The following is a 24,709-nucleotide window of genomic DNA, read 5'->3' on the forward strand; positions in this document are numbered from 1 at the left end:
AATCGCACAGGGAATACCCGAGGGGGAGGAGTGGCAATAATATTCAAGAGACCTCTAGCAGTGACCAAAATACTGGCTGAGTCAGTGGATCTGGCCGACTTGCTGGCGATAAAAATCATGTTTGATAACATGTGTGTTACAGTTCTTACAGTGTATCGCCCCCCCAACGCCACCCCAGGCTTTAATGACTCCTTTATGACCTATGTTTCTGACATGTGTTCCAGATATAGAAATGTCATAGTTACAGGAGACTTTATTTTTCACTGGGACAAAGAAAAGAAACAGTCAGCAGCTAGCTCCCTAGAGACAACCATGTCTTCTCTGGGATTCAGGCAGCTCGTAAACGCCCCTACTCATACAAAAGGCTACACCCTAGATCTGATATGGACAACAGATCCCAGGGTGGTATTAGTTGGAATCCTCCCTTGTATCTGGTCAGACCATCATCTGATCTACTGTGACATCCCCCCTGGATACTACACCCTTACGCCCAGCATTTAAACCCAGACTGACCCGCCAGTGGAAAAATGTGGACCAATACACACTGAACACGTCACTCAGGGGAACTGTCCAGCCGATAACACCTAATAAAGATGTAGATCAAGACTGTAAGGACATGATGGACTATTTGGCAAAAGCCATCGATCAGATAGCACCCGAGAAACTCCAAACAAAAAATAGTGGGAAAAAGGGAGCCCCATGGTTTACACCCGCTTTGAGGGATCAAAGGAAGGCTCTGCGTAATATGGAGAGAAATTGGAGGAAAAATAAGGATACAGATACCTGTGAAGAATATAAGAAGGCGTTTCGCAGTTATAAAAAATCCACCCGGGAAACTAAAGCTTCATTTTATGAGATCCGAATAAATAGGGCGACCAATGTTCAAGAGGAAACTTTCAAAATCCTGAAGGAACTAACTAAAAGAGCTCAGGATGCAGAAAGCAGCATAAACTGTGATACTTTCCAGAAATACTTTCTGGATAAAGTAGACACCATTATGCTCGAAATAAAAAGTATGGGGTACGGCCCAATCGAGCAGCAGGCCACTCTAAACCCAGCTGCTAGCTGCCTATCATCATTTCCCCCTATGGACCCAATAATCCTCGAATTGCTGATGAGGAAGACAAAATCTGGTTCCCCAGCAGATCCATGCCCCCCAAGTATTTTCTGATTGGCACGTCCTATTCTAGAGGACCATATCCTAGCCACACTAAATAAATCCTTGAGCACTGGCAGGCTCCCCACTAGCTTTAAAGAAGCTCGTGTAAGACCACTGCTAAAGAAAGTGAGGGCAGATCCCAACGCCTTAAAAAACTATAGACCCATATCCCAGCTGCCTTTCCTGTCCAAAGTACTCGAGCAACATGTGCTAAAATCTCTGTCAAGCTTCCTGGAGTCTAACCATCTACTCCATGAGAGGCAGGCAGGTTTCCGCGCACATCACAGCACCGAGCTTGTCATGCTCTCGGTGCTGGACGAGCTCAGAAGGATGGCTGACAGTAAGAGACCGAGCGCCCTGATTCTGTTAGACCTATCAGCGGCGTTCGATACTGTCAGCCATACCCTTCTGCTGGACAGGCTGGCTGGGGTTGGGATTCAGGGCTTAGCTCTTCGGTGGCTGGAATCATTCCTATCTGGGAAAACCCAGAGAATCCAGATGGGAGACAGCATATCAGGAGTGGGAGGTCTGACCTGTGGTGTCCCCCAGGGCTCAGCACTATCCCCACTCCTGTTTAACTTATACCTGCAGCCTCTGATTAACACACTAGCAGGGATGGGCTGTCGGGTGTTTAACTATGCCGACGACACACAGCTGTTGCTGGGCATAGATGACACCGTACAAGCCCAGTCACACGCCCAGGACATACTCAGATACACAGTCCACTGGATGGCCACTAACCAGTTAAAAATCAACCCGGAAAAAACAGAGGTGCTGATAGCACCATCCAAGTGCTCCTCTTGGAGTGACATGTACTGGCCCCAGGAGCTGGGCCCAACTCCACAGCCAGTTGCCACAGTCAAAAGTCTTGGCATTAAGTTAGACAGTGCCCTTTCAATGACCAACCAGGTTTCCACCGTGGTTGGTACCTGCACCGGTCTTTTAAGACAGTTACGCAAACTAGTTCCTCTCCTCTCCCAGTCGATGCTTCGCACAGTGGTTTCTGCCACCATAGTGTCAAGACTCGACTATGGAAATGCGCTCTACTTAGGCCTGCCAAAAATGCTAATAAACAGACTTCAGGTAGTCCTAAACGACGCCGCCAGACTCATTTTTAATCTCCCGAGGAGAGCGCATGCCTCTCCATTACTAAAGAGTCTACACTGGCTGCCAATCGAGCAGAGGTCCGTCTTTAAAGGCCTCTGTATAGCCCATAAAGCTATCTATGGGCAGGCCCCGGCTTACATCAAGGAACGGATTGAGACATATAGACCGGAAAGAAACCTCAGGTCTTCAGACGCCCAACTCCTTGTATGCCCACGTTTCAAACTGGCCACAATGGGAGGGAGATCTTTCTCGGTCCTCCTACCGAACCTTTGGAACGCCCTGCCTGAGGCACTCCGTAAGGAGGGTAATCTACTCCGCTTCAGGAAAGCCCTGAAAACCAACCTTTTCAGAACAGCACTCAACTTAGCTGAAGTCCTGTCCCTTCCCTCCACCCTCTTTCAGTATCCCGGTTGTTATGTTTTGTGGTCAAAAGCGCCTTGAGACCTGCAGGTGATTCGGCGCTATATAAACCCGCTATAACAATAACAATAACAACAACAATTAGCCTAATCCAGATGAAAACAATGATATCAATGCAACTGTGCATATACTAAGTCAACATTAAAATGAATTAAACAAAGAATGTGGTGATTTTCCTAGACAAGGAATTATTCAATATTATCAATGACACCAAGTTCAAAGAGTTTCACCTAAGGAGATGACCAATGTTTCTAGGAAGTAAAATGATATGAGAGTTGAAACTACTACCAACAATGTGAAAGGTGGATCATGAAGGGGTAAAATAAGCTGTTTATAGAACACACCTTGTATAAATGTTTGTCCTCTTCCTCCTCTTGCTCCTCCGGTTCCACTATTTCCATGGCTTTGATCTAGAATGGAGAAGCTAGCAGTAAATATCTTTGTAGTCTCATTCTAAAACAGACAAACAAAACTACAAACCTTCAAATTCACGTTTATAAATCACTGATAGTCAATGGAGCAACTAGCAGCCTTCATGTTACAAGCATTGTAAACCAGGAGTTAAAATATCAAGGAAGTGCACCACTGACAGACTAAATTAAAAAAAGTTGGAAACTTTTTGTAAGATGGGTCCTTTACTAAATTGCTGGTGGCAAAAACATGCCTTCTCCTGTTGCAGTTATTCCTCAGGAGCTCCTTAAAGAATTAGTAACTTACCTGTAACTCCAGTTCTCCAAATATTTGTATCTTTTATATATACACATACTTGAATCATTCCCCATCATCAACCTGGGAATCCCCGGTACATTAAATTAGCAGTATAGAGTTTAAAGTATACAGCATACAGTATCCGATGTAAAATGGCCATATGCTTGAAACAACCTAGTATGTTTAGGAGCACATCCACCTCAGCTGAAAGAATCTAAGCTTCAGACAATGAGTTGGAATTTAAGTTGTCCTACTGCCTCCCCACCAGGGCTCAGATTTCAAAGCACAAGTGTGACAACAAATATGATGAGCCTCTGATCACGGAGGAGGGAGAGTCGCATATGAATACAGAAAAGATACCAAAGTTGGAGGACTTGAGTCACCGGTAAGTAACTAATTTCTTCTCCAACATTAGATCTTTTATATATTCACATGCTTGAATCAGAAGAGAAAGCAGTATATGTTACGAAATACAACAAAGAAGGAAGCAGGCTCACACTTAATGAAACCGGTTTCTTAGGACTGCCTGTTCCACTGCTGCATGAGCTTCTGCATCCACGTCTAAGCAGTAATGCTTCACGTACATATGCCTGCTCCTCTAGGTGAATGTAAATGTAAATGTAAATGTAAATGTATAGGCATTTATATAGCGCACTACTTACCCGTAGGGTCCCAAGGCGCTTCGACCGCTGCGAAACCCTTCCTGGCTTCCCTGAGAGATGGTCCCTTAATGGGTATCTCCAGGGTGAGACCAGGCATCCCTGGCGGTCTGGTGGGGCCGTTAGTGAAGATGAGGCAAGCTAATGCCCAGAGTTGCCGAGTGTGATCGCTGATCAGAGTGGGCACCAAGGCGAGAGAATTATCGAGTCCGCTGACCCTGGTCCAGAAACCTGCCGCGCCGGGAATCGAACCCTGGTCCCGGGCCGTCCTCTGCTCTCGGGTCTGCCGCCTCTAACCAGCGAGCCACACTACTTCACAGGTGCAAAAACAACAATTGATTGACCGAATGCAGAACAATGCCAAACATTCACCCCAGTACAGAGATCTGGGCCTAAATCCATCGTTTATTTGCACTCCACACCACCCCAGTTCAGACATGGCCATATGCAAATCAGCCCTGACCCTGTGCCCTGACCCTGGCTAATCTCTACATCCATGTGTTTGAACAGGAACGTGTATTTAATATCATTAATCCTTTCCATAACCAAATCACCACATGGAAAAGATATATAGATGATGTTTTTGAGGTTTGAAGAGGTGAGGTAGTAACTAATATTGAATTCCAAACTTGGCTGAATTCTAGAAATAATTTCCTCTGTTTCACAGTTGAATACAGCAAGAATAGTCTGCCTTTCCTAGACCTACGAATCTTCCCCAGTGAGAGTGGTTATCCCAAAAAACGTATTTGGAAACGTGCTGCTAACAACAATTGAGAAGCACTCTTGGAGCCTCAAGCACCGAAACCTAATACATCCAGGTTGACATGTGTCAGTGCTATGTGCAATGCTATTCAAAAAACAAAATGCAAACATTGGAAGATTGTCAACATCACTAATGAAAATATTTCTCTACCGCTGTTTGCATTTAAAAGGAGTTTCAACCTCATAGATTCCTTGGTATACAAACAACCTAGGACACCCACGAGGATTCCCTCAATTACAGGGACCTTATGGAATCTGCCCCTGGTTCAGGGACATTTTCCATGTGGGTCCTGTTCAGTCTGCCCCCAGACCAAACACACCACAGAGATTGATATTGGGACCTCAAGACTGTGGTCTCAATTAAAGCACATAAACTGTAATAGCGACAAACTCATTTACCTAAAAAGTGTCCATGGCAACTCCAGTACGTGGGCATGGCCACTCGCAAGGTCAAATTACGAATTTATGAGCACAAAAGTACAATACGATGTAACAAACAAGCCACCAAACATATCAATACTTTTTTGTTACTTAAACACACAGTGGTGCAACTGAATTGGACTGTCCTGGAACAACCCTATATACCCACACATATTTCAGATATATCCAGATTTTTGTTTGTGAAAGAACAACAAACTGGGAACGGATGTTACTGGAGGTGGAGGAAATGGAGAGGGAGCCATTACAGGCAGACGGCTCTTAGGAGTGAGTGTGTGGAGAATGGGTGTGGGGCAGTCATGCAGCGAATAAGCCCAGAAAGCGCGCAGGTTAGTCAGCTGAGTATGAGTATGCTAGCCGAGATGAGGCTGGTTTTAATGCCAGGACAGGTTACCAGGTACACGAAGAGACCAGGAGAAGTACGAGATGGGGTGGGAGGAGTTGGGTGGGATGGGGAAATGTTCAGACTAAAGAATTCCAGGACTAAGGTTACATATCTAAGACCTAATACACGGCGGTGTATGGGAGGTAATATCATAGGTGATTATTGTATTCCTGTTCTACAGCTTATGACCGTGTGATACTTGACAAGTCTTAAAAGTAACAAGATATAGCAATTGGTTTTGAAGTCTGAAGTAATTTGTTGTGGGAGTAAAGAGAAAAGACTGTACATTGTTGGAAATGCCTATTTGTATAATGTGATATGATGTGCAGTCTCAAATAAAGAGTTTAAAAAAAAAAAGTGAAAGAACAACAATGGGTATATGTAAATTTTCGGGTGTCAAAAAGGGTCTTAACGACGATATACCTGTCAAACCTCGCCCCAAAAAGGCAAGGAACCACAACACCCTCTCCGTTTGCTGAGCACCGCCGAACAATAGCAGACCTCCGAGGTTCGGGATTGCAACTACAATTTCCGGCATGCCGAGAATCGCGTCACGCAGGAGACGCTGGACCTGTCGTAAACCCGGAAATAAAGACCACGCTAGAACCATCGGCGGCACCGATAATTCAGTATATTCCTGAGGTGTAGGCGGTAAGCTGTGGATGCGGTAAGCCCTCGGATCTTTGTTCCCTTGTGCCCTGGATCTCTCAGACGGCTCTTCGTGAGCTTCATACTCGAACACGCAGCTAGCGTGTGTTACGGACTCCCCGTGTTTCTCTCGGCTGAGAGAGTTGTTACTGTTTGAGCCCTTCAGACGAACCTTGATATCATTGACCGGGGATTGCTTCTTTTTTCCATTGCAAGGCGCAGTTGTGCTGCGTCGCCCTGAGGCTATATCGATAGCCGGATTTGCTAGACATTTTGACTGTTTAACACAGGAATATAGGCATACAGACTTCTATTATGCAAAAAACGTAAAGGAGGAATTAACCCGGTTTGCAGTATTTGTTTTCTAAAAGGCACTGTTTATTTCTCTTCCAAGCAGGAGAAACGAGTGAGGGGTATCAAGTTCGAGGGATCATGTACTGCTGTGTGTGTTAGATGGTATGTGTGGAGAGTTACGAGCATATAGCGTAGCTGTTGTTAGAAGCAGAGTTTCATGCAAGTTCTTTTGTTTCTTATATAGTTCAGCAGAATCCCTGGTACCACCTCAAATCTCTTCTCCTCGCACTAGTCCTCGTTATTTTCCTTTACAGGTATGAGGGAGTGTATGTAGTAAATGCCTTGTGTTTAATTAGGAGGAGTGTTAGAATAAATCCCCCCGTACCCACCTTACTCTAATAGCTTGTTCTTTTGTCATTGCAGATCTTCCTCCCCGCTGTCCCCTTCCTTTCCCTCCCTGGTGAAACTGCCTTAATGGTCTGTGTTCTCATTCAGACATTGGGGTAGTTCTTCGAAGAGACATAGGCAGAGCCTGACAGAATTATCGGCCCAAGAATATTCTTCTGGAAGTCGCCACTTCTCTATTGGAGGCTGCAAGTTCAGATTGAACCTGTGCCAACGCTGCCAGTACATCGTCTAGAGTGGTCATGGTATATTCCAGCTCAGCCAAGAAGAGAGAATATTCTTGGGCCGATAATTCTGTCAGGCTCTGCCTATGTCTCTTCGAAGAACTACCCCAATGTCTGAATGAGAACACAGACCATTAAGGCCGCATTGACCTTCTTCCAGGAGCGGTGGTGTCCAATGGCAGAATCTACGCCTTCACGATACCAAAGAATGAAATTCTACGAGCATATCTGGATAAATATCTGGCCCTTGGATATATCAGGCCTTCTAGGTCCCCAGCGGCATCGCCGCTGTTTTTCCTCCCTAAGGCCAATGGCGAGAAAAGATGCTGTATTGACTACAGAGCAATGAATACCATCACAATAAAAAAACAATATCCCTTGCCATGGATTCCGGTCCTGTTGGAGCAAGTAAGATCAGCCACAGTGTACACCAAGCTAGACCTGGGGGGGCTTATCACCTTGTCAGAATACGTCAAGGTGATGAGTGGAAAACGGCATTTAAGACGCAGTACGGGCTTTATGAGTATCAAGTGATGCCTTTCGGATTGTGTAACACCCCGGCCGCATTTCAATTTTTTATTAACGAAGTCCTACGGGAATTCTTGGACCATCATGTTGTTGTTTATATTGACGACATCCTGATCTATTCGGATTCAATGGAGGAAGACGTGGAACACGTGAGCCAGGTGTTACAGGCCCTGTTGTCCCATCATTTGTACTGTAAAATCACCAAATGCGAATTCCATGTTACCACCGTGGAATTTCTGGGAGTGATGCTTACCCCGTCGGGACAGGTGATGGCGGAAAGGAAGGTCAAGGCGGTGAAAGAATGGCCACGTCCCTGTAACGTCAAGGACATCCAGAGCCTATTAGGGTTCGCTAACTTTTATAGGCGTTTCATTCGTGACTTTTCCAGAATGGTGGCCTGCTAACCCGACTTACACATAATAACGTCCCCTTTGTCTGGGATCAGAAGGCGCAGCAGTCATTTGAGCAGTTGAAGATCTCCTTCTCCACGGCACCAATTCTGATCCATGCCAATCCTGAATTGCCGTTTGTCGTGGAAGCCGATGCCTCAGAAGTTGCGCTTGGTGCCGTACTATCTCAAAGAAATAAAGCCACCGGCGTGTTGCACCCCATCGCTTTTATGTCTCGGAAACTAAGCACGGCTGAGTGTAATTACACGATCGCTGAGAAGGAGCTGTTGGCCATCCGGGATGCCTTCTTGGAATGGAGGCATTGGTTGTTGGGTGCAAAACTGTTGGTCACTGTATATACCGACCATCGGAACCTACAATTCATGCGGGATGCAAGACATCTCACACCGCGACAACTGCGGTGGATGTTGTTCTTCGAGGAGTACCGGTTTATCTTCACTTTCAGACCTGGCTCGAACAACAAAAAGGCGGATGCCTTGACCCGACAAGAACACCCAACAATGCATACCTTGAAACCAGACAGAGCGATCATTAAACCGTCTCGAGTGGTTGGCGTTACGCAAACCAGGGATTTCCTATCATCTTGAATAGAAGATAAAACACGGAGTACCCATGAGAGAAAACCAAGTACTCGTGTCTACAAATACTCTAAGAAGGCTTGTGTATTCCTGGTGCCATGATATCCCTTGTGCGGGACACATGGGGTACGTGAAAATGTTGGAGAAGGTGTTAAGGCAGTTCTGGTGGCCTTCAGTACGGCCGGACTTACAGAAGTGGGTGACGGAGTGTACGACATGTGCCCGGATGAAGTCCAATCGACAACAACCACAGGGGCTCTTGCAACCTATGCCCACGCCGGAATACCCATGGGAGAGGTTTTCAGTGGACTTTATAGTCGGCCTCCCCAAAGATCAAGGGAACACCGCCATCATCGTGGTTGTGGATTACCTGACGAAAATGGGTCACTTTGTAGCTTGTAAGCAGGTCCCTACAGCTGGTGAGTTGGCTCACCTTCTTTTGGTTCACGTTGTAAGACTACAGGCTCTCCCGAGAGCTATAGTGTCAGACAGGGGTGCACAGTTTACTGCCCGCTTCTGGAAAACCTGGTGCGCAGAGTTACAGATAGCGTCCTCTTTGTCCACCAGTTTCCACCCGCAAACTGACGGGCTGACAGAGGCTAAACCAAACTCTGAAGCAGTATTTACGTTGTTACGTTGTTACGTCCAAAACAACTCGGATGCTTGGGTGGATCGGTTGTGGGTGGCGGAAATCGCCTATAACAGCACCCAGCATTCGTCTAAACAGAATACCCCCTTCTTTTGTTCTTACGGGCACCATCCCAGGTTCACCCCTTTGTTACTGCCTAGCACGTGCAGTAAGCTGCCAGACGTCAGGGAGAGGTTGTTGCGTGTTCGCAAGGTGCTCCTCGCCACACGCAAGAATCTTATGCAGGCCAAGGCTAGTTATAAGTAGCAGGCTGACAAACATCCCAGGCCGAGTCCGGTGTACAAGAGTGGTGACATGGTGTGGTTGCCCACAAAGCACATTAGAATCAGGAGACACAGCGTTTTCAATCCAAGGTTTATAGGGCCCTACAAGGTCGTGAAACACGTTAATCCAGTGGCTGTGCAATTTCGCCTGCCTGCGCATTTCAGGATGCACCCGGTGTTTCACGTATCCCGTTTGAAGCCTTCCCGTTGCCCGCAACGTCGGTTGCCCTTGCCCATCTGGGTTCGCCATGACAGGGAGTATGAGGTGCAGAGGGTCCTGGACTCCAAGTGGGTGAGGGGACGTTTGCACTATCTGATCTACCTGGAAGGGCTACGGCCCAGAAGAAAACTTGTGGGGGCCTGCCGGGGCTGTGCACGCCCCCCGGCTGGTGGCTAGATTCCACAGGTCTTGTCCAGACAAACCCGTGTAGGGTCGGTGGCCCTTGTGAGGGGGGATGTACTGTCAAACCTCGCCCCAAATAGGCAAGGAACCACAACACCCTCTCCGTTTGCTGAGCACCGCCGAACAATAGCAGACCTCCGAGGTTCGGGATTGCAACTACAATTCCCGGCATGCTGAGAAACGCGTCACGCAAGAGATGCTGGACCCGTCGTAAACTTGGAAATGAGGACCGCGCTAGAAGCATCGGCGGCGCCGATAATTCAGTATATTCCTGAGGTGTAGGCGGTAAGCTGTGGATGCGGTAAGTCCTCGGATCTTTGTTTCCTTGTGCCCTGGATCTTTCAGACGGCTCTTCGTGAGCTTCAGACTCGAACACGCAGCTAGCGTGTGTTACGGACTCACTGTGTTTCTCTCGGCTGAGAGAGTTGTTACTGTTTGAGCCCTTCAGACGAACCTTGATATAATTGACCGGGGATTGCTTCTTTTTTCCATTGCAAGGCGCAGTTGTGCTGCGTCGCCCTGAGGCTATATCGATAGCCGGCTTTGCTAGACATTTTGACTGTTTAACACAGGAATAGAGGCATACAGACTTCTATTATGCAAACAACGTTAAGGAGGAATTAACCCTGTTTGCTGTATTTGTTTTCTCCACAACACTGTTTATTTCTCTTCCAAGCAGGAGAAACGAGTGTGCATCCATGAGATGGTATGTGTGGAGCGTTACGAGCATATAGCGTAGTTGCTGTTAAAAGCAGGGTTTCATGCAAGTTCTTTTGTTTCTTATGCAGTTAAGCAGAATCCCTGGTACCACCTCGAGTCTCTTCTCCTCGCACTAGTCCTCGTTATTTTCCTTTGCAGGTATGAGGGAGTGTATGTAGTAAATGCCTTGTGTTTAATTAGGAGGAGTGTTAGAGTAAGGTGGGTACGGGGGGATTTATTCTAATAGCTTGTTCTTTTGTCATTGCAGATCTCCCTCCCTGCTGTCCCCTTCCTTTTCCTCCCAGGTGAAACTGCCTTAATGGTCTGTGTTCTCATCTAGACATTGGGGTAGTTCTTCGGGGGAAGGTGTGGGTCTTTCAGCACAGCTCCGAAGAGTCATAGGCGGAGCCTGACAATACCTTGGAACCTCCTCTGATAAATTAAACATCATGTTTAGAGCCCTGGAAATTCTCCCTTAAGCACTGCATACATCTCTTAGTACGTTAAAGTTTTTATAGTCTTTAAGATCTTGTTCATTAACATTTTTACTTTAGGCTTTGTCACCTTTTAAGAATATTTGTCTCCAATTTTCTGGTAAGGACTCTCCCCCACAATATTTCTTATACCAATAAAGGGCTATTTATGTTTTTTGCACCACACTTGTAGTTGTTCTGTTTGACAGATCTGAGAACCATCGCCGTGTACATACACATAGACTTTTGATGTACCTGTGGCTAATCTCTTATGCTTGCAATGTGGTAAAAGAAGATCAGAACGTTTTAATTTGGTGTCTTGACATGAGTTAAATATATTTTTTCTGAAATTTAGTGATTTTTCAGTTTACTGCTATTCGGGTTTATAACATTCAGAGCCACTCATTACATCAAAAGAAAATGAGTCATCCTTGCTGACATAGGTACACCTGCCTTACCCAGCAAGAGCAGAGTGCAACTGCGAACTCAGGGATTTGAGTGCCAGCGGCGTTCTTTCAATATATTAAGGTATTTGGATGGAATACTATTGAGAACCATTCTGTATTTATAGCCACTAACAGAAAGAGGGTTATCTCCTTAAATATTGAAAGACACTTGCCCGGTCTTGATGAGGCGGGGTGCAGCCGCAAACCCGTGGCTTTCACGATTTGAGAGCCTCTGCGATCATGCTATGGGCCGTGCTAGCGGTGGTTCACTATATACAAGGTTGACTAAATATCACATTAGGAATAAAACACGGTGCCTCTACACCCCACCTCCTTTTTCAAATCCTATTCCACCAATGAGACGTTACATTTGATAACACACGTTTCAGTTAATCGCCCTAAGTAGGCAGTCGCGTGATTTTACCTAATCAACCGCCTGATTTGTAATGGCCGGTACCTCAGACGACGGCTCAGTGTAGCCCGGATTACCAACGGACAGGTTGGTTGCAATTTGAGCCATTAGTTCTGCTTCTTGTGTGGGGTATTATTCATTTTGGGGATGAGACATTTGGTGTTTAAAACTTTTAAATCATCTCTGCATCACCAGATAAGAGGTTATCGTACCATTGTCTGGACTATGAGATCTTAACGTATTACCCTGGTCTTTGCCACTCATACCACCTTGATGTATGTTTTTAGGTCGAGCGTACAGCGCTTGCGCTGTCGCTTAGCGACATATTGTGTATGTTTTAGGAGTTGAACTCCACCCATTCTTAGCGGATTGCTTTTATTGGTCTCTCTTAGTGCCCTTAACAATGCTTGCTTTCAAATGGGCAACCTTCTCCCTCCTCTTTGTTTCGGTTTTTCCCCGTGCAGCACTGACCAACTACTACATTATTACGCCATACATGTTTACATCTTCGTTGGGGGGGGGACTACTTTTGTTCTTTTTTTTTTTTTCATTATTTTATAGATTGCACTATTATGAATTGGCTGATTTGGTGGATTTGTGCCTGCATGGAAAGACAGAAGCTGTGAAAGCAGCCTGTGTTCACCGGGAACCCTCATTCGAGGAGCTGATTTGCATGCCTGAAATGTGTTTTTTTTTTTTTAAATATATTTTTATTTTATACTTCAAAATAAAAGCACACATTTTAAAAGAATACACAAAGTTTCCTCTTACATTTGTTCATCTCACAGTTTGAAAGGAAATCCTAAACCAATACAAAATCAACTCAAGAGAAGGAAGCCATTGCATCAGTGTATCATATTATAACATTTTCATAAAAAACAGAAAAAATCATCAACAAATCCTATCAGCCTATTCCTGCTCTCCACTTCTCCAGGGGACCCCATATTTTAATACCTCGAGCTCTCCCCATCCTACCTTTTCTTGCATATATATGTTTCTCTAAATTATGTATAGCAATAAGATTTGATAGCCATGTTTGCATGGATGGGGGGCTCTAATCTAACCATACTCTAGCTACCATTAGTCTGAAGACAGCAGCTGCCATAAACAAAAACATTGCATCGCCTGGATCCAATAGGGCGTTTTCTGCGTCAACTCCCAACATAATTAAGCTTGCTGTAAGGGTTATCTTTATCCTTAATGAGTTGTCTAAAAAATGCTCAATATCCTTAATTAATGTATATAATTGAGGACATGTAGCAAACATGTGGAAAATATCTGCCTCAGTGGAGTTACATCTGGGGCAAGTAATACCCTCAGTACCCCCCATTTCGCAATCCTAGCTGGAGTGTAATACAATGAGAACAAGGTTTTGTAATGTTGGGATTGCAAGGGGCAGAGCAGAGCATGGACCGGCCTAGTTCCAGGGATTCGTTAAAAGATTCAGACGTAACCTCTATTCTCTCCCCCCATTTATCCCTATGCTTATCCAGGTCGTCTGGTCTATTTTTTGCCAAAAAAGCGTATATTGACCTAATGGAGTGTTCCTCCCCAGTGGTTATCCCTTCCATCAATTCATTCGGTTGAAAGCCCACTGGCCCCCCTTGTTTATTTCTTAAAAAACTCCTAACCTGAAGGTATTTGAAAAAGTCCCTTCTATTTATTTTATATACATTTACCAAATCCTCAAATTGTACAATCGCCTCTGAATTTATTAAATCCCCAATTTGATGTATCCCTTTGTCTTCCCAGCCCGTCATTACTGAATCAGCAAAGATCTCTTCAGGGAAGGATTTGTTTTTATATACTTTGGTATATCTATTGAATCTTCCCATGCCTGACTTCTTCAAAAAGGAACTCCAGATTTTAAGTGCCGCCCTAGGCGTCTTATATGTCTGTCTTCTAAGATATCCCAGATCCGTAAAGTACAGGAAGCAGTTTTCTGCATTTTGGCCGTACCGCTGTATAAGCTTCAGTTGACATATTAATGGTTTTTGATAACCCCCCGCCTCCTCCTATTAGTCCCTGCATATACTGGAGAGCCGCAGCCAAATAATATGCTCTAAAATCTGGTGCCCCCCAGCCCCCTCTATCCCTTGGTAAAGTGATGAATTTATAAGCCCTACGGGTTTTTCCTTGGGCCCAAATAAATCTGTAAGCTAAACTCTCCACCATATTGAACCATTTGTTCTAAAAAATTAAAGGTATTGACCTAAATAAATACAAACATTTGGGCAAAACCATCATTTTCAACACATTAGTACAGCCAACCAATGATAGGTGCAAGTTATTTATCCTTACCAGATCACTTTTTACCTTCGCTATCAGCGGATTCATATTACGCTCAACTATCTCATCCAAATTTGCAGAAATATCAATCCCTAAATAAGTTGCGCTGTTAACCATCCTGTTATCCAGACTAGTTGCAAACCTGTTCATAATTATCTGGGTTTTTGTTTTGTTTAGGCTGTATCCTGATACCAGACCAAAGACATGCGCCTCTGCTTCTACTCCCATCATGGCTATATCCGGGTTCGGAGTCAGTATAGCCACGTCATCAGCGTAGGCGAGAGTTTTCACAGTGCAGCCATTTAATGACATAGGCTGTATTTCAGGGTTTCCCTCTAGTTTGCGGAGTAGTGGCTCTATATATAGGGCGAAAAGCAGTGGGGAAGACGGACAGCCCTGTCGAGTCCCTCTTTGTATATGAACTACATCTGAGTGTCCTCCATTTACTCTAATTTTTGCAACCGGGTCTCTATATAGGGCTTGAATGGCCAGTATATATCCTGGCCCGATGCCGCACCACTTCATAACTTCCCATAGATATTCCCAGGCGACCCTATCAAAAGCCTTCTCGGCATCTAAGAAGAGTGCTGCAATAGGGTCTCCTGTGACCTCTGCCGCATCAATCATGGTAATCGCTGTCCTAATATGCTGGGTAGTACCCTTCCCGGGTATAAAGCCATGCTGTGATGGGCTCACCAAATGTTCGATATAACCTGCTAATCTCTTTGCCAACATTTTTGAGTATATCTTAACATCTGAGTTCATCAGTGTGATTGGCCTAAAAGAGCCAGGGAGATTTAAAGGCTTCCCTTTTTTAGCAATGACAATTATATCGGCCACTCCCCACGAATCCGGTGGTTGCCACCCCTGTTGTACATACAACATAATCTCAAACATATAAATCAGCAAACATTCACGGAATACTTTGTAAAATTCCACCGGAATTTGATCAGGTCCAGACGCCTTTCCTGATGGTAAACTACTTAATGCATCGATGAATTCCTCCAGACGCAGGGTAGATTCTAATAGTTCTGCCTCTTCCTTTGAGAGAGATGAGGGGACTATATCTTTCAGATAATTACTAATTTCCCCTATTCCCCCTGTGTCTTCCTGTGTATACAATTTTTCGTAAAATACTCTAAAAACCTCTCTTATCCTATCTGGCTCTGTGACAGTTGTTCCCAGTTGATCCAATATCTCTTTTATTTCTGCCGTTGCCCTCTGCTGTCTAACTTTAACCGCAAGGTCATGACCCACTTTCTCACTACACTCGTAAGCCTCTTCTTTTTTAGCCAGGTATTTCTCTGCCATCTTTCTAGAAAAGCTTTCTACAGCTTCTGCCTTTAGTGCTACCAATTTTAGTAATAGGTGTTCCAAGCTAGATTTAGATACTATTGCAGCAGCTAATTTTCCTTCCTCTGCCACCAACTTTTGCCGGATAGTCTCAACCTTTATCCTCTCTTTCTTACGTCTTGTCAATACGTAGCACAATGTTTCTCCTCTGACCCCAGCTTTGAAGCAGTCCCAAGTTTGTCCTATAAAGGCAGTGTCATGATTAATCTCCCAAAAGGACCTAATCCACCCTTCCATATACTTCCTATATTCGACATCTTGAAGAAGACTCCTCTCAAAAGTCCATGTTGACCTCTTAGTCTGTGACTGCGGAACTCTCACTGTCAATATTAATGGGCTATGATCGGAGATAATACTTGGTTGTTTTTCAATCAATGCCTCTATAGCCAGGGTCCTTGAGACTAAAAAATAGTCCAGTCTTACCAACACCTGATGTGGTGCCGAAAAAAAAGTACTGCTATCTAACAGTGGATGTTGCATGACCCAGGGATCTACCAAAGAATTATGATTGACCATGTTGGCAATAGCCCTATATACCTTTCTCTTTCTACCCCTGTACACCACTCCTGTATTCATAAATGAGCTTGTAGGGTCATGTAGATTGAAATCACCACAGCATATTACTGGTTCAGGCCACTGTGCTAGTTCTGCATCTATAAATTGCCATATCTCAGGATCATCCTCAGTAGATCCATACATAGTTACTAATGTTAGCCTGAGACTTTTAAAGTATATTTCCACCATAGCCCATATCCCCCATTGATCTTCTTTCTTTCTTTCTTTTAACTATCATATCTCTTCTTCTCCCCAGGATTGCAACCCCTCTTGTCCTATATCCTTGCCTACTAGCTGCAAGCACATCAAATCCCAGCTGATTCATCAAATATATCTGCTTTTCCTCTATATGCGTTTCCTGTAAACATACTAAGTCCACTTGCAAAGTTCTTATATAAGCTGCTACATTTGCCCTTTTCCTTGGATCATTTAAACCACATACGTTTATAGAGACTAACTTGCATGACATTGTAATTTGTTGAAAAAAACTTTTCTTCGTATCCCAATAATTTCTTTAGCTATCCTTTCCCCCTTTATAATCTTTCTCCTCCCTTCTCTATTCAAAGATATAGACAACAAATTATATATGTGATCAATGTGTGCTAATAAACATAACCAGTCTATAATCTGACACTGATTTTTGGGTCCCACCCCCTCCCCCCATCCTCCTCCTACAGGAGACGTCCCGGTGCACGATCGCGCCGTGGAACCAGGGACGTCTCCTGTCGTTCCATCGAGGACGTAGGCACCTACTCAGCTCAACCAAAATAGCTGCACAATCGGGTCTCCTATTCTCTGGGACCCCCACCGGCTCCACAGATCCGTGCCTCATTTTCGAGACGCGCCGCACCCCTGACCATAAATCCACGCGGCAACCTTCATTAGTTTTCGCCCCCAGCTGTAGCGCTACCAGGATCCCCGCACCACTATCCTGATAAATTAACGTCAGACCCCCTTACTGCGGTGCCGAGCCTACTGTTTCATCCCCTCCAGGGCACTCGGCACAAGCACGCTAGCATTCTACGGCTAGATAGCTGTGACCATTTCCACCCCAGCAACTCGGAACCCCGGGGCAGCTTCTAATGCTTTTAATCAGGCAGACAATGGTAGTCCTGATGATGATCCACCATTCTTGAATGGATCGAAACGCCGTCAACATGATATGTGGGCTTAACACTAGTTCACTATTATGTGCATAATCTGTTTTGTTACCCACATATGTGAAGCAAGCACATTGTAAAGTTTTCTTTTCTTGCTCCATTTTTTGTTACTTGCCTGATATATCCCATGTGTTTGTATTGTCTCCAAGTTTGTGTAAGCATTGTGGATACAGGACTGTGTCCCACTGGTTTATTGTTCGTCCAACTGATTATTGAATTATTGATTAAATTGCAAGTCCGGCTGAACTTTCTTGTTATAGCGCACATTGTGGCCTATAATTATTACAATCTTCAATTCTTTGTGTCAAGGGCCGTTGTTTTTTGTAAAAGTTGATACCCCAGGTCCTTGCCTACCTAGAGGGTTCCCTTGTTTTTTATAGTAGTACTAGGATTTACAGCGGGAGGAGATCCCAGATGATGAAGCATGTCGCCTCTGGTAAGTGATGTGATTCCGTCCTTTAAATAGGGCTTCCCAGAAAGAGACTACAGCATTACAAACTTATTGTACTTGCTTCTTTGTGTACTGGACGCTGTAAGTGTCAGGTGATTGATGAGACCCATAGATATTGTAGTGTTTTTCAACTATATTAAGTTCCCATGGAACCGGAGGCCATCAAAGAGACTGAAATGCTGTGAATAGCCCTTACTTAAACTGTTTTATGATCCTTTGGGAAAACATATGTCAGTTCTTATAATTGCAGCAGATGAACCGCAACTGAAGAATATTTGAGACCACTCTTGGCCAAACTTAAATATAGAAGCAATTTTTTTTTATTTATGACCATCATTAATATTAATATTAATAATAATAATAATAATAATCCACATTTGTAAAGCGCACAATCACCCGTAAGGGTCTCTAGGCGCTGGGGGCCGTCAGGAAGATTAAGCAAGCTATTGCCCAGAGTCAATGGTGCTGGGCTAATCTGCCGGGGATCGAAACTTGATCCCCAGATTCCGGAGTCAGTCGCCTAGCCGCGGCGCCACACCTCTTCCTCCTCATTCCTGCACCAGACAAAAACCTTCCTTTAGTGCTGTACATCTTGTTAGGCTCTGGAGCTCGAGCCTGCACTAGAGTCTGTTTATACTGTAGTGATAGATTCCAAAGTCCAAGTCCTAGGAGGCCAGGTACCATGCTGTCAACTCCAGAGACTTGGGATAGTGGTGGAGAATCTCTCCATCATGTCTGGACAATATCATGGAATGCATCTTCCAAGCAATAACTGGACGTGTTGCCAACTGCAGCAATTCGCGTACCAGTAGTGGCGAGGCCATGCTGGGTCAGAATGCAATGGTCTATCTTTGCCTTCTTCAGCACCCTGGGGATCAGGGGAAAAGAAGGAAAGGCGTGGGCAAATATTTTGGACCAACTTATCAAAAAAACATTGTCCATTGTCCCTGGATGCCAAAACCTGCCTGCGAAGCACAGGTTAAATTAGATTAAATGAAAGCTTATAAAGTGCTTGGTTACTCCAACAGTGTCTCTCTACACTAAGACATCCCAGTTCTTACAGAGAAGCCCTATCCCAAAACCCTAGTCCTTGTAGAGAAGCCCTACCCAAAACCAACAGAGACTAACACCAGTCTCACACCAGTAACACAGGTATTTCCTATTGTTGGAAATAGCAAACAGAACAATTGTGGGAGTGACCCTACTGATTGAAAATGTAATCCACGTGTTTCTGTTCTGGTTCCCATTAGTGGCAATCCTAAAATTGCTGCATGAGTGCATCCACCTGATCATTCTGTCTGCCTAGCAGATGCTCCACTGCAATGTCTATCCTGTGTGAAAAATGACCCAGTTCCACAGGAGAGCTTCTTCTGAAAGGATCGTGGACTGTGTTGCTCCGAGTTTGGCTATGTAGAACATGGATATTGGGTTGATTCTGATTAGGACTGGTTGATCTGTCAACATTGGGGGTGGAGTTGAGGGGGGAAAACCCACTTGTACACAAGCTTTTGGCACAGAGTTCTAACACATTGATGTGGAGCCTTTTCTGTGTATCTGAACAGAGGCCTCTGGTTGAAAGCTCTTGCAGGTGAGCTTCCCATCCACCCATGGACGCATCCGCAATTAATAAAAACCTCTCTGTTATTAGAACAAAAGAAAGACCTGTACTTAGGATTGCTAGAATCACCACATGAGAGCTTGTTTCAAGTGCCTTGTGATACAGACCATATCTTCCCATGATCCTTCTATTTGCTACCATTGCAAATCCAGCTCTTGCTGAACACGTCTCATACAAATCCTGTTAAATGGAATGAGGCCAATACATGATGTCATCAGGCCTATCTGGGACTTGTATTGCCTCATTTGTCATAGATCATTTTCCTGCAATAGCCTTTGCCATTGTATCTTTCTCATTCTTTCTGCCGAAGGAAAGGCTTTTCCCAACTGAGTGTTGAGTATTGCTCCCAGAATTTGGATCTTTGTTTGAGTTTCAACTATGACTTCTCTCTGCTCAAAATCTGGAGGAGATTGATGCAAGCATTTATGAAGCTTTTGCTCTTTCCCTGGATGGCGCTTTGACTAAGCAGTCATCCAGGTATGGAACACCTGGTGACCACCTCTCCTGAGAAGTGGCAACTGGAGCAAAACATTTGGTGAATATTCTCGGCACTGATTTGAGTCCAAAAGGGAGTGCCTTGAATTGGTAGTGCTGACCCTCTACTGAGAATCAAAGCCACTTTCAGTGTTTGCGATGAATGGGTATGTGGAAGTATGCATCATCAGAGGTAAAAAAAATCCCCTCCTGCATCATCATGAGGACTTCTTGCAAACTTGTTCGGCTCTCTCAGATTCAGTATTGGTCTCCATTGACCGGTCTTGTTGATTAGGAATAACCTGAATTAAAAACCTTGATTGGCAATTTGGGGAAAATCTCTATGGCTGCTTTGAAGAGAATTTCCAGTTGACGCTCCTTCAGATGAAGATGATGTTCCTTTCCTGGTGGAATTAAATCCAAAGTAGGGCCTGATTGGACAATTTGTATCACCCATGTGTATGAAGTTATGTGCTTCCAGGCAGGAGCAAACAGGGAAATTCTCCGGCCCCTCCCCCGCCCCCAGCTTCTGAGTACCAGATGAAAAAGGGGATACGAGATGGGAGTCAAGCTCTTTACTGATTAATTTGTGTTGGTGAGGAACATCTCTTCCTTCCTGAAGATCTCCAAGAAGTCTTCCTTTGGTTTCGATTTAAGGCATATCTTTGAGCATAACCAAAAGGTCATTGAGGATAAAAAATTGTCCCCAACACCATATTGGTTAAATCCTGCTCTGAAATGTGATTACCTTCATGATTCAACAGTCCAACAGCCTTTCCTGTGTCAGTGTTAGTTTAAAGGTCTTGCAAAGCTTCATCAACATATTTACCAAAAATAGTTATCCCATCAAAAGGCCTGTCTTTTGTTTTAGATTGGACATCAGTACAGAAGGCTATGGATTTTAACCAGCCTTGTCTTCTTAATACAGTACCGCCTGCCAACTGGAAAAAACCTTTATTTGAAGAATCCATACCTGCATCAATGATGAAAGAAGTTAGTTCTCCTTCCTTTAGGATAGCTCTCGACATTCCCCTCATACTCAGAAATAATATTCCAGTAATACAGTAACGTCATGCCAAGTCATGCGATCCTAACGACCTAGAATTACCATGACAATGGCTGGCTTAATCGAGGTTGCTGTCATGGAGGAAATTCTCTGGCCCAGATTGTCGGTATGTTTGCTATCCTTGTCTGGCGGACTAGTTAGTAGTTCTTCTCTGAGCTGCTGTAGCAATTACTGAATGCACTCAAGTATGATCAGTCAGTCAAGCTGGAGCTGAATCCGGGCCCTTGCATGTCTTCTCCAGACAAGGTATCACAGCTAGAACAGTAGCAGGTGTCTTCATTAATTTTAGACCTTCTGACCAGACAATCAAAAATGGGTATGGACCTAAGGTTTTTCTGAGGTTGCTATTTAAAGTTATAAAGAAAGCATGGTTGATCTACAGAGGTCATTGGTAGGTTGAATTTTTTGGCCACTCTTTCACTCAATGAATGAAATGTAGACAGATCATATGTAGCATCCTTTGGAATTGGGCTGTTACCTCCACTTGGGACAAGGAATACTTACCCATTATTATCTCTTCCATTTGCCCGCTGGTGGTAGCTCTTCTTCTATATCAGAATATGCATAACTATTAGAATAAACAATATCCATATTTTCTCCATGGACTGTTCCACTTGGCGTTGAAGGAGGTGGTAGCAGTGATGGCTACCTAGGATGTGAAACAGGTAAAGGAGCAGGTTAAGGAGGTGGGAGGATGAGTGTAGTAGGTAACCCATGTTAGGATTATTAGTTAGTTGCTGCGGTAATAACTTATTAAAAGTATCCATCATCTTTTGCAACGATTATAAATAGGCCATTGGCACTTGGACAACATCTGGTTCTCTATAACATTTTGGTTGTTTCTGCCTTAAATTAATTCGAACACTTCCAGACTTGTACTTCTGTTGATACACATTTCCACTGGAGGACACCTCATAGTCCATTGCGTCATCTCCAAAATCTGGGAAATCTAATATCCAATTGTGTTGTAAACTGTCAGCGCAGCATATTCACTAGCCTCTTCTTCTTGATCTGAAGGTAAATCCTTCAACCTTAAATGTGAAAAAACATATCCTCCTATGTCTTTTAGTGACTGTGTGGCTCTCAATGGTGATGCAGTTGACGTTGAATCCATCGTCAACGTTATGGTGATAGTCACGGACGGTGTGCTCGACGTCTACGGAATGCTAGTCGCTGACAATGAAGTTCGAGTAGTTGACAGTCTCGTATTGAAGAGCCTTCCTTTGAAGACATCTTCTTTTTTTATTACAGGTGAATCTTTGTAACTCATATATACCTTTGTCAGCCATGGTGACAGTTGGCAACAGTTAATTTTTAGAAGAAATTATCTCCCTAGTCGAGAAATGTTACGTCTTCCCTAAAAACAACTTATAGTACAGTAGTGCTGAAGATAGGGCTGGTTCAATTACAAGGAAGACCCACATGGAAACAATTCTCTGACAGGGGACTCCCTCACACAAGACATGCAGTAAACATGGGAGCTATGGTGGCATCCATGGGGAGTAGGGGTGCTTAAGCTTCCACTTCTTTGACTATTCTTTAAAAATGTGATGGATATGCTACTAAACATACTATATTGTTTCAGGCCTGTGGCCCTTTTACATAATATACCGCATAGTTTACACTGTATTATGCAACTTTAATGTACCGGAGATTGACAGCATGAGAACGGGGACTGATTCAAGCATCTGAATATATAAAAGATCAAATGTTGGAAAAATAATTATTTTCAAGGCTGAAGTGCTTAATGCTTTAATAATGAGGAGTCGTTATATCCAATTCACCAGGGAAGTGGCCTTGTGAAGGCAAGTAGATTGACATCAACTGATATTGAGATAGTATGTAGGAGGTTGCAGAACCAGAATTAAATGAAAATTACAAGTGAATACAATAACTTCTGAGACTGATGATTACTCATTCATGAGCTGCCTAAATTAGTATTCAACCTACATGTATTCAATCAACCATATAGGCAAAGGGTCTTCAGGCTTTACAATATTAAAACTATGACCAGTTTCCATCTCTTGAGGCGGCTCCTAGTTATCCTGTTGGGGCCTACATATCAGACGATCCATTAGTCTTCCTTCACCTGCTTACTTACTGATTTCTTGGATGTTTATACTAGCTTCAAAACCTAAAACTCTGGTGGTTGGTGCGTGGTAAATACGATTTTACACTTTGAGAGCAATGGAGAATAACTCTTAAAGAGGGATAGCTCTGCCATATTCACTTAAGTTTTGGGTACCTTCTTACAGCTGTAGTTTTTTGACCCACAAAATACTGATAGATAAGCTTACACCTATAGATTTTTCTCCACTAACTGACTTATTTTCTGAACTTGGAATTTACTGTTCCCTTAGCTATGCTTGAATCACCTTTTAGTTACCATGCTCTATGAAACCATTAGTAATTACTGAACATTCTAGTTCTGCTTATTGCATTACAGATCTGGTTAGGTTCTGCAGCACCAGTTGTTTGGGGCAACTGATTTTCTAAGTATTAAGTCCCTTGATTGACCCCGGGCAATAATACTACACCATTAACCTGACTTAGTGTCCAGTTATCAAGTTCTTAAATATTTTACTGGGCATTCTTTCAATGTATGCTTCAATAAAGAAATGATTTTAAAAAAGTAGTTTCCTCTAGCTTTCTCCTGTCCTGTTCCCAATCCTTTATATCAAACTGGCGTGAGGGTGCATAAGCACCCAAAACTATTTAGTTCATTTTCTGGTTACACCCTCCGTGCAGAGACATCTTCTCTACTAGCAACTCTACTCCCCTAGCAGGATTTAACCCTGAACACTGTCATCCTACTTTACTAACTACTCAAGGTCATCTGCCACCCTTACCTGCATCACTATACCATATTCCTCTGAGTTTATACTGCCTTAAGATTACGCTAGGCTTCCATGCCATGAACCATACAGTCTCCTGTTATTTTACTCATTTCCCTAAGGATTTTTACTCTTACCAACATGACTTGGCTTCTCAGCATTATTCCCAAAATACTATAATCCAAGCAGGTGATGCCCTGAACCAACCATCTACTTCCCAGAATCTCTCGTTATGCCTATGGAATACAAAGTCTGTGCATGAAAAACACTTTCAAGATGGAGTAATTTAGTTCCTAGTCTACTAATGCTAGTGCTCCTCTTTAGACTCTTCTTTCAGATTATACCTCTTCAATTTGAGAACATAACTGCCTACCTTCAATCGTCCTCCATGGTAGATGCTGCACTCCTCTACCTTTGGCCTGGCTCTGATGGTGTGTGCTCCAATAAACTCCACTAACTCTCTGACATTCTCTCCACCACACTGCCCCATCTTATTTGTGAACCTAATGCTGGACACACAACCACAGGCAGGTTCTAGATAAGGTACCTAAGATATCCTCCAAATATTAACTGCCCACTTAATCCCATGAAAGCCCAGCAGACCTCATCTATTTTTTCAACTCTCTAATTCACCACGCCACTGATCAACCCCTGCCTTTTTAACCAATCCTCATCCACGACATAATATGCCCAAGTAACCGTACGCGTCACTTCATTCCTTCGTGGAAATTCTTATCCTGATCCACCCCATAACACCTAGATTACATTCACCCATCACTCACTACTCTTTAAACCAACCCTGGTTGACGCCCTTCATGAACTCCGCTAACTTGCTTAAT

At 43.9% G+C, this 24,709-nt stretch overlaps 1 protein-coding gene across 7 annotated transcripts in view; it reads right to left on the reverse strand.

Moving 5' to 3' along the window:
* Positions 1–24,709, reverse strand: part of C4_1H8orf88 (chromosome 4_1 C8orf88 homolog) — a 736,309-nt gene that overhangs the window by 127,586 nt on the left and 584,014 nt on the right. For all 7 annotated transcript variants that reach the window (XM_086967013.1, XM_086967010.1, XM_086967012.1 and 4 more), the window contains one exon: positions 3,031–3,096. In XM_086967013.1, coding sequence (XP_086823139.1) covers positions 3,031–3,096 — 66 coding nt within the window. The remainder of the gene's footprint in view (positions 1–3,030; positions 3,097–24,709) is intronic.

The sequence above is a fragment of the Lissotriton vulgaris genome, chromosome 4_1, assembly GCF_964263255.1.
Source record: "Lissotriton vulgaris chromosome 4_1, aLisVul1.2, whole genome shotgun sequence".
Taxonomy (NCBI): Eukaryota; Metazoa; Chordata; class Amphibia; order Caudata; family Salamandridae; genus Lissotriton; species Lissotriton vulgaris.